This window comes from Sceloporus occidentalis, unplaced genomic scaffold (genome assembly GCF_023333645.1).
Source record: "Sceloporus occidentalis isolate IW3139 unplaced genomic scaffold, rSceOcc1.0.p SCAF_5, whole genome shotgun sequence".
Taxonomy (NCBI): Eukaryota; Metazoa; Chordata; class Lepidosauria; order Squamata; family Phrynosomatidae; genus Sceloporus; species Sceloporus occidentalis.
The window spans coordinates 4,298,892-4,310,247 of record NW_028316985.1 but is presented as its reverse complement, the minus strand read 5'-3'; the positions used below and the strand labels follow the sequence as shown (position 1 = coordinate 4,310,247).

Below are 11,356 nucleotides of genomic sequence, written 5' to 3'. Positions count from 1 at the left end.
TCACAAAACAACAGTTCCCCAAATTCCCTAGCATCGAGCCAGGGCAGTTAAAGCGGTCTCAAACAAGATTATTTCCGCAGTGTGTTTTGGACCTGACATGTCCAAAGTACGACAGCCTCAGTGTAGTCATCTTTGCTTTTAGCAAAACCTCAGGCTTGATTTGCTCTAAGACCCATTGATTTGTCTTTTCTGGCAATCCATGGCATCCGTTTCTCCAGCACCACTTCTCAAAGGAATTTGACTCTTCTCCTGGATGCATCTACACTGTAGAAATAATGCAGTTTGATACCCCTTTAGGTGCTGTAGCTCCATCCTATGAAACTCTGCTCACCCACTGGGTGACCTGGGGCAAGTCACACTCTCTCGGCCTCAGAGGATGACAAAAGCAAACCCGCCCGGAACAAAACCTTCCAAGAAAACCTCTTGATAGGTTCACCTCAGGGTCCCCAAAAGTCGGAAACAGCTTGAAGGCACAAACAAAATAGACTTTAAGGTCTCCTCTGCAACAAAATGTATTGTTTGCTATGATCACTCTTTCTGTTCAAACATTTCTCAGCTTAGGCCCAGAGGAATAGCAAAAGTAAAGATATCTCCCCGCTTGCTGACTGCAATGTTGATCAGGATCACTTAGGACAGTGGTTCCCAAACTTTGGCCCTCCAAGTGTTTGGGACTTCAGCTCCCAGACTTCCTGACTGTTGACCAAGGTGACTGGGGATTCTGGGCGTCGGAATACCAAACACCTGGGGGACCAAAGTTTGGATAATGGATAATGATAGCATGTGTTTCTAATGCCATGAAGACTTAGCAGGATCACCTGCTTACGTTTGCAACTCAAGGTGCTTTTGAAGGGACAACAGCAAAGCCCATGAATGTGCTCTGCTTCATACCATCCAGTTTCCAGCACTTGGGGAAGTACTTTTCACTGTACTGCCCAAAATCCCCCAATCCACAGGACCAATGGCTGGGACGTTCTGAGAGAGGGAATCCCAAAACAGTAACTTTTCCAATAACCTTGGGAACCAACTTGGACCAAAGAGTGTAATCCTGCACAGCCTCACAGTCTCTCTGCACCACAGAATGATAACCAGCTCAGGTCACTGTAAAAGTGATAGGTCTGTTCTAGGGAATCCTGGGATTTGTAGTTTCAGGAGGACATATCTAGAAAGCTCTGCTGGAGAACTTGAAAGTGGTAGTTCAGAGATTGCGGTAGAACTCTTGAGCAGAGGATTTATAGCACCTCACTAAACTACAAACCCCAGGAGTTCAAATAATAGTTCCACAACAGTATCAGAAGAATGCTATTAATCTATGGTCCAAAACACACTGCAGAAATAATCCAGTTTAAGACTGCATTAACTGCCCTGGCTCAGAGCTAGGGAATCCTGGGAATTGTGGTTTATGGTGGCACCAAGGCTCTCTGACAGAGAAGGTGAAATGTCTCATAAAACTACAATTCCAAGAATTCCCTAGCACTGAGTCAGTTAAAGCAGTCTCAAAGTGGATTATTTCTGCCGTGTGTTTTGGACCAAAAATGTAAATACATCCTTATATTGAAAGAAAGCTGCATTAGATACAACCAACATGGAAGGAACTAGTGGATGCTTCTTCTCTGGGGACAAATAGGAGGTGCACCTATGTGTTTTGGAAAACCAGCATAGTATAGGGGTTTGAGCATTGGATTATGACTCTGGAGACCGGGGTTTGAATCTCGGCTCAGCCATGAAAATCTAGTGGGAAAGTCATACTCTCTCAGCCTCAGAGGAGGGCCATAACAAATCTGCTCTGAACAAACTTGCCAAGACAACCCCCATAATAAGGTTGCCTTAGGGTCTCCGTAAATTGGAAATGACTTGAAGGCACACAGCAACAACAACAACGAGGCCTTGAGTCCCTATGTTGGGAAAAAGGTGGGGTATAAGAAAATAAAATACATAAGAGAATAATATAATGGTTCCCTAAGGGCCATAATACTGGGTTGGGGGATATTTCAATGTCAAAAACAAAACACATGAATTGCAGTCAACCAACGTACATCCCATCTTGGAGTTTATCACACCTGGTGCTAATTTCGGCATTAAAGAGAGATTAAAGTGCCTTTAAAGGATCCTGCAAATAAAGTGAAAATAAAGAGTAATTGCATGAATCAAATAAGGTGATATCAGAAATGCATTGTCGCTGAAATCCCGAAAGGAAAAAAGATGCACTTTAATGCTTCTTTGTGACCACTTTAATGGCAGGTTTTGTGCGACATTGTGTGAAATCCTTATGCATAATTGCACGATTTTCCTGAGATATTCCCGGGATAAACTCCCAATCTCCTTCATGTGATAAACTCGCAATAATCTCGAAATGAATGTCAACAGGGGCTGTCTGGTTGCAGGTTACCATACGCATGATTACACAGAAGGAGAGCCCATAGAGATCCATCAAATATGTGCTTCTGTGCAAATGCATTTGGGCAGATCTGTTTTGCAATGGCAGAGGTATTCAGGGCATGGGAAAGTCCTTTTTGACTACAAGTCCCAGAATCCCCAACTGGCATGGCTACCCTCACCTTGCTAAGTGTGGACATCTAGGAGCTTTATTCCAAAACAGGTTTCCTAGGCCTCCAAACTGTGAAGTAGAGAACAAGTAGTGATGTAAAGAATATTCGTCAAAATTCGAAAAACAGTAGAAATGTCTGTTATTCAAAAATTTCGAAAGCATTTTAAAGAGAAGAAATTCTGAGCACTTCTTGATGAATGAGTAAGAATTTTTATTTTTAATCATTTCCAAAGGAAGTGATGAGACTTTTCAGCCGACAATTCAAAGGCCAGGATTTGGGTATTTTGCGTAAGCAAAGCTACCATTCATACTGGCTTTTACCAGAGGCTATTTCCTTTGTTAGGGTGATGCCCCCCCCTCCATCTTTGCTCACAGCTTTGCTTTGAAAAACAAAACAGAACAAAAGGAGGGAGCATTTTGTGTGTAGCGGGTAGTGGATACTTTCAGATCTTCTCCCCTTTACATCATGCTCTGCCATTCAAATTCTCACAGAAGAGAAGAAGGGGGTGGGGGTGGCAAAAGGAAGTTTAGCAGATGGCAATGCTCTTCTGCCAAGCAGGAATTCTCAAGAAGGGACGGGGTGGAGTGCAATGGCAGGAATTCTGCCATGGATAAAACCTAGCATTCGAAGGGATTCCCAGGGGTCATCCAACCCCCCTCTTCTACCATGAAGGAATACCTAGGAGTTGGAGTTGAAGCTGAGAGCCTGTGACTTGCCTAAGGTCACCCAGCGAATTTCTATAGTGAAGTGGGAGAATGAAGGTCTGCTGAACTATTCCCCTTCCTTCCCCACTGCCATTCCCTTCTCCTTTTGTCTCTTTAGATTGGAAGCCTGAGAGCAGGGAAATGTCTAACAATTTGTAAGGCACTCTGATAGCCTTTTGGCACCCCACCCCTCCCCTTCTTATCTGTGGGGGCCACACTGTCTGAGGTTCAGGGGCAGCCCATGGCAAAACCCCTCTTTATGCCAAGAACACCCTCGGTTTGTCCCATCTTCCAGTGCCATCCTGATGTTGAACAGGGGTCAGACTACATGTCCTCTAGGATACCATGTATTCCTATGTATTCCTTCATAGCAGCTGAGACCCCAATCCGGCAGGGAAAGGAGCGCCTACAGGCGGTCTGTAACGCACCAAAATTGAGTATCTGAGATAAGAATGAATTGCTAGAAGAAATCATTTTAAACAATTAGAAGTTGGAAAAGGATTAATAAGGGAAATTGATAAGATTATGTTAATAACCCAGTTTAGAATGGTAGCGGGATTGACAATGAAGTAGGTTTTGGTCCGATTCTGATCCAATGGAATTCCTTAAAAGCAGACCACAAGGTTAAAAAGCCATCAGAAACTGGGAAAGTATTTGGGGAGGGGGCACCACAAAGGATCCTCTCGTGTCGCCGAAATGACGCCTGGACCCATCACCAATGATGCGGCGATGCGATTAGCTGGATTGGCATTTTTTAAAAAACGGAATGGATCGAGCAGCACAAATTCTAGTGGGAATGATAATTATGTCTGGAAAACCCCTGAAACCAATGAGGATTTAAAAGATCCTGTTTCGTAGTGGGAATGACGTCCGCGTGGCATCCGCCCGATGCAAAAGCGAATTGCCAACTGGCTTAAATAATAAGTTGGAATGAGGCCCAATTCGACTGCAATTTATTGGCAGCCTTGGCAGGTTCCCTTGGCTAGATTTAATGAGTGGATGTTGGCCATTGCCATCCTTTCAGGCTGAGAGAGTATAACTTGCCCAAGATCCAGCTGGTCAATGCCCTCCCACAGACAGCACAGGAGGTTATGGGAGCTGTAGTCCTAAAAGTATCTTTTCCTAAGCTCTGCAGTAGCTAAAGAAGTGCAGGGCTGAAATGGAAGGATCCACCCAGGTTGCAATATTGATCGCCTTGATCAACAGGTGGATCTATGGCTTTAAGATGGAGAGCAATTTGAACCTCCCCACCTGCACCTATTTGCCAGCCAGGTATAAATTTCCAGGGGAAACAGACTCTTAGGCTCATGAAATATCTGTTCTCTAAGGAATATCGTTCTTTTACAAACTGAGCTGCCTGAGTCATCATGGTAAGTTGTTTTTGGGTGGGAAGGGGTTCCTTATAGGATAAGGATTATTTCTTTATTATTTCCTAAAAGGATTTTGGAGGAGCTATTCCCATATATTTGTGCTTTCCTCATTCAAACCTTGTTGTGGCAAGCCAGTGTGGGACAGGGTTGGATTAGGAGTCTGGGAGACCGGGCTTTGAATCCCCTTTTGGCCATGGAGAATCACTGGGCGGGTGACCTTAGGCATGTCTCACTCTCTCAGCCTCAGAGGAGGGCAAAGGAGAACATCCTCTGAAAACATCTTGCCAAACAAAGCTTAGAATAAGTTGCCATAGATCTGATAGCCAGTGTGGTGTAGTGGCTTGAGTGTTGGATTAAGATTCTGAGAGACCAGGGTTCAAATTTCTGCTCAGCCATGGGAACCTATTGGGTGATCTTGGGCAAGTCACACTCTCTCAGCTTGAGAGAAGGCAATGACACACCTCCTCTGAAGAAATCTGGCCAAGGAAACCAAAGGAAACCCACAATAGGATTGAACTGAGTTCAGAATTGCCTGTGTAGTTTTGGGTGGTTTTAGGCTGCATCCACATTGGAGAAATAATGTGGTTTGACACTGCTTAAACTGCTCTGGCTCCGTGCTATGGAATTCTGGGAATGCCATGCCATAGTGGTTTGAGCATTGGACTATGACTCTGGAGACCATGGTTTTTATTTCCCCCTCAATCCACTGAGTAAACTTGGGCAAGTTGCACACTCTCAGCCCCAGAAAACCTGCGATAGGTTCACCTAAGGATTGTTGTAAGTTGGAAATGACTTGAAGGCACACTATAACCACAACATTGTGTGGCACCAGAAGAGGTCAATGACGCCATGAGTTACTGTACTGGGCGACACCTACCCTGGTGAAGCCGTTGCCTCGCTAGATTTGTGCGCTGTTCATTAGCTAATAGTCACCAGCTATCTCTGCCCATTGAACAAGCATTTTGTAGCTGCGGAGGGCCCATTGTGTACTTTTGCCTTGCCTCACTATAGCTTTCATTATGTCTTCATTTCAGAGGGAGTGCCTTTCCATCCATGTGGGCCAAGCTGGTGTCCAAATGGGGAATGCGTGTTGGGAGCTGTATTGCCTGGAACATGGAATCCAGCCTGATGGGACCATCTCAAGCACCGTTCTGGAGGACCAAGTGGATTCTTCCTTTGAGACCTTCTTCTGTAAAACAGGAGCAGGGAAGCATGTCCCCAGGGCGGTGTTCATAGATCTGGAACCATCAGTCATAGGTAAAAACAGTCAGCCCTTGGTATCCATTAATTTTTTATCCATGGTTTCAAGCATCCATGGCCTGAAAATATTTTTAAAAATATAAATTCCAAAAAGCAAATCTTGATTTTGATATTTTATATGAGGGACATTATTTTGACATTATTATTGTTGAAGTGATGTATTGGATTTATTGCATTTTATTGATTGTAATTATATGTGTTTTTATCGTGTTGTAACCCCACCTCAATCCACAGGGAGAGGCGGAGAAATATAAATAAACTATTTATTATTATTATTATTATTTTACTATGACCCTGTATTTAATGAGACTTTAGCATTCATGGATTTTGGTATCCACAGCAGTCCTGGATCCAAACCCCAGCGGACACCAAGGGTCCACTGTAATGCTTCATGTTAAAACATAGGGTAACACCATAGGTCAGAGCCTAGGAGAGTTCCTACTTGGAGTACAACCCCAGAATAATGGCTGAGGGACTCCAGACCCTCCAACTGCCTTGATTTGGCAGGAACATCCTGATTCTGTCACCCTGCTTTTCTAGCCATTTTAAAACTGTCCCAGTTTTTTCCCCCTCCTCTTTTCTTCCTTTGTCCTCAGCTTTCCTCAATTGCTTCATACTGAGCTCAAAGGGCAAAAGTAGTTAGCGCTCGATTAACTCAGCAGAGGGAGAAGGAGAAGATCTTGCCCTTCCCAGTTGGCTTAGGCAAAAGCAAACTCTTGCAATCTTTGTGTGTTCTTCCTCATTTATAACTTTTTCCCATCTTGGCCACACTCTGATGTCGCTTCGCCACACACATGCCAGTTTTCACATGTGAAATATTGGAGGATATGATGGGGAGGAGAAAACGATGTGTCTGAGCTGTATGGCTTCTGATGGAGGGAGAAAAACTGTGCTGACCGGTTCACTCATCCCTTGTGCCCTATCCTGTCTTACAGATGAAATCCGTACAGGGTCATACCATTCACTCTTCCACCCGGAGCAGTTGATCAGTGGCAAAGAAGATGCTGCCAACAATTACGCCCGGGGCCATTATACTGTCGGGAAAGAACTCATTGACATGGTCCTTGAGAAGATTCGTAAAATGGTGAGTTCAAAGCCTTTCTTATTGATACTTATTGAATCAGTTTGTCTGAATCAGCCCAGCATATCGAGAGCAGGGATCAATGGCTGTTGGTGATTAAAGGGCTGCATTTCATAGAATCATAGAGTTGGAAGAGAGCCCAAAAAGGGCCATCCAGTCCAACCCCATTCTGTCATGCAGGAACTCACAATCAAAGCATCCCCATTGACAGATGGCCATCCAGCCTCTGCTTAAAGACCTCCAAGGAAGGAGACTCCATCACACTCTTCAAGGGAGTCTGTTCCACTGTTGAACAGCTCTTACTATCAAGAAGTTCTTCCTAATGTTGAACTGGAATCTATTTTCCTGTAGCTTGCATCCATTTTTCCATGTTCTAGTCTCTGGAGCAGCAGAAAAACAAGCTTGCTCCATCGTCAATGTGACACCTCTTCTAATACTTAAATACTTCCACCCTCCCAGAAGATATGAGATCCTCCACTTGCACATCCAAAGATATGAGAGTTCCCCTCTTTCAAACCCAGAAGGTACAGAAATTCTCTCTCTGAATACCCAGAAGATATCAGTGACCCCCCCCCCCGCATAACCAGAAGGTATCAGAGATTCCTCCCCTTGGATACACAGAAGATATCAGAGTTTCTCCACTTGCATAGAAGGTACAGAAATTCCCTCCCTCTTTGATTTTCCCCTGCATAGCCATAGGATATCAGAGATTTGCCCCTTGCACACCCAGATGATATCAGAGATCCCCCCCCCTTGCACACCTATAGCATCTCAGGGACCCCCTTGCACAGCCAGAAGATATCAATGATCCTTCCTTGCATACCCAAAGCATATCAGTGTTCTCCCCTTGTTGCACACCCAGAAGGTATCAGAGATTCTCCCCCACCCTCGCACTTCACACTCTCCATAGAAGAGTTTCAGGATATTTTTGCCCCAAATGCCCTCTGATGTGAATGGTGGAAGTTTCACAATGATCCTCTCCACCGCTGAGGTCATTTTAGGCCCAGGAAGACTTCTTTTTACCACAGGAAGTCGAACATGGAAGTTACTTACTCCCCCAGAGAACGTTTGAGAGTACTCTGAAGTTTAAAAATATGGGTTCCTGCGGGACCCTAAAAGCCACAAATATGACCTTGGAGCCACATGTGGCCCATTGCCCACACTTTTCCCACCTAGAGGAAGAGTCTCCCTTGTAAACACACTCTCTCAGAGTGTGGCGGAGTCTCCTTTCTTGGAGGTCTTTAAACAGAGACTGGATTGCCGTCTGTCGGGGATGCTTTGATTGAGAGTTCCTGCATGGCGAGAGGTTGGACTGGATGGTCTTCGGGGTCTCTTCCAACTCTATGATTCTATGCTTCTATTCTGGGGATCAAACATTATAAGCTGAAAATCTAAATCACCAGCAGCCTTGACCTTGTATGCAACCATGCGTGCAATGAGAATAAATCCGATTTTTGTTCCAGAAATACAGCCCTTTGAGACTTCCCCCAAAAACTGGACTGTATTGCCATGCCAAAATGGCACAAAATGGTAGAGATTACCCAGGGTGAGTTAACTAAGGCACGTTGCAAGGACCATGCAAGTCTCTTGCTACAACAGCTTTACTGGCTCCCAGTTTGCTTCCTTGCACAAATCAAAGTGGTGGTTATGATTTATAGACTGGTGAGGCACCAGTGCTCTCTAACAGTCCAGGCTGAATATCTCACCAAACTCCCAGTCCCAGGATTTTGTAGGACAGAGTCAGGGCAGTTAAAGTGGTGTCAAACTGCTTTAATTCTGCAGCGTGGATACACCCTTCATTACTGTGATGGTTGATGAATAAACTCTAGGTTTCAGTCTGCCCTTTATGGGTGGTATCTACACTTGCTGGAACTATTTAGGAGGATAGAGTTTAGCCACTATGAGAATTCTAAAGTTCACACTAAAACCAGGAGCGGCTTTACCTCACTGGCATGGGAGACACCAGCTGCCTCTGGTCCAAACCTGTTCCAAGTCTGAAGCTCGGTGTAGTAGTTTGAGTGTTGGACTACGGAGAAAAGAATTAAAATCCCCATTCAGCCATGGAAATCCTCTGGGTGATCTTGCTGAGTCACACTCTCTCAGCCGCAAAGGAAGGCAAAGGCTAACCCCCCCCCCCCCGAATAAATCTTTCCAAGAAATCTCCATGAAAAAGGGTCACTATAAGTTTGAAATGACTTGAAGGCATACAACAACAGCATCCTTGTTTCAGAAAAAGCAAACAGATATTAGAGTCCATCTCCTTTCTCTCTCACCCTTTTCAGGCTGAGCAGTGCTGTGGCCTCCAAGGATTTTTGCTCTTCCACAGCTTCGGGGGAGGCACAGGATCAGGGTTTACATCTCTCCTAATGGAGCGGCTCTCGGTTGATTTTGGGAAGAAGGCCAAGCTTGAGTTCTCCGTGTACCCGGCCCCACGGATTTCCACTGCCGTGGTAGAACCCTATAACTCCATCTTAACCACCCACACCACCCTGGAGCACTCTGACTGCTCCTTCATGGTGGACAACGAAGCCATCTATGACATCTGCAACCGGAATCTTGATGTGGAGCATCCCACCTACATCAACCTCAACAGGTTGATCAGTCAGATCGTGTCATCCATTACAGCTTCCTTAAGATTCGACGGTGCCTTGAATGTAGACCTGGCTGAATTCCAGACCAACCTGGTGCCATATCCCCGCATCCATTTCCCCTTGACCACCTACGCTCCCATCATCTCTGCCGAGAGGGCCTTCCATGAGCAGCTCTCTGTGCCGGAAATCACCAACACCTGTTTCGAGTTTTCCAACCAGATGGTCAAATGCGACCCTCGCCGTGGGAAATACATGGCCTGCTGCCTCCTCTACCGGGGCGATGTGGTGCCTAAGGACGTCAATGCGGCCATTGCCGCCATCAAGACCAGGAGGTCCATCCAGTTTGTGGACTGGTGCCCAACTGGGTTCAAGGTGGGCATCAACTACCAGCCCCCCACAGTGGTGCCAGGGGGAGACCTGGCAAAAGTGCAGAGAGCCGTCTGCATGCTGAGCAACACCACGGCAATTGCGGAGGCCTGGGCCCGGCTCAATCACAAATTTGACCTGATGTATGCCAAGCGGGCCTTTGTGCATTGGTACGTCGGGGAGGGCATGGAGGAAGGGGAATTCTCTGAAGCTCGGGAAGATTTGGCTGCACTAGAGAAGGATTACGAAGAGGTTGGGCAAGACTCTGGTGACCATGGCTCTGATGCAGAAGACGACCAAGAATACTGAGCATCTATCGCTGGAGTGGAAGAGTTTTGTAAGGCTGTGGCATCCAAACCTCTTGATATCCCTGGATGAAGTTATCTGAATGAAATGTTATTTTTCACTACTGTCTAGAATATGATCGCCTATTTTTTGTAACTAAATAAAACATGCAACAGAGAAAAAAAGGGCCATAGCTTTCTTCTATGGACAGGTTTTGCTTTCATTTTCAGCTGGGAGAAAGGACACACAGTAACTGTATTGCTTTCCTCTGTATTCCTTTCAGCATTGCTGTAGTTGTGTGTTCTTGTATGAGAGGGGATTGGACTAGTTGACCCCCTGTGGCCCCTTCCAGCTCTTAGGTTTCAACAATTCTAAGTATTTATAGGATACAAAGAGGTCTTTTAGCAGCACAAGACATTAACTGTGCAAAAAGAAGTTATAGCATAAGCTTTCGTAGACTTAGGTCTACATCTTCATGTATCTGCATCTGAAAAAGTAGATCCAAGTCTACAGAAGTTTAGGCTACAGCTTGTTTTGCACAGATAGTCTCTAAGGTGCTACAAGATAAATTGCATACAGATAGCCTAGTTTAATACGGCTATGTCTCTGTATTAAAATTGATAGAAAATTTGTTGCATTGATTTTGCAACTACTTGCAATCAATGAGGCAAGTAGTTGCAAAACCAATGAATCAAATCTTCTATCAATTGGTTATATATATATTTTCGGGCTGCCGCATACGCCACTGATGAGGCACAGATGATTGACCTACATTTTGAAGTGGCACAAACTAGTGGGGATGACAACTGTCCCCAGAAAGAAGTGATTCAAAGGGAATAATGAAAAGATCCATTTCCATAGTGGGAACTATGGACCTTTTGGAATTGATGTACCAACATGGAGCGAAGGCGAATCCCAAACCGGTTTAAATGTAAGTGGGAATGAGCCCTGTTAACAACATTAGCAGTGGCCTTCCAGAGGTCTCAGTGGCCGATGTAATCATTTCACATTCTGCTAGAGTGACAAAGGGAGATTGTTTTGTCCCAAGAGCAATACTATGGACTTTGGGTGTAGTAAGGCCTCTGGCTCTCGGGGAACACAGCCAGAACAAAAGACTTGTCCATAAATTTCTTAAGTTTTCAAAGCTTTACTG

At 45.0% G+C, this 11,356-nt stretch overlaps 1 protein-coding gene across 1 annotated transcript; it reads left to right on the top strand.

Annotated features, from left to right (window-relative positions):
* Nucleotides 1-5,660: 5,660 nt before the first annotated feature.
* On the top strand, nt 5,661-10,227 carry LOC149311600 (tubulin alpha-1 chain-like). The gene is made up of 3 exons (XM_089526656.1): nt 5,661-5,877; nt 6,816-6,964; nt 9,244-10,227. Exons 1-3 carry the CDS (start codon nt 5,697-5,699, stop codon nt 10,225-10,227), a joined length of 1,314 nt encoding a protein of 437 aa, XP_089382782.1. The 5' UTR covers nt 5,661-5,696.
* Nucleotides 10,228-11,356: the final 1,129 nt, after the last annotated feature.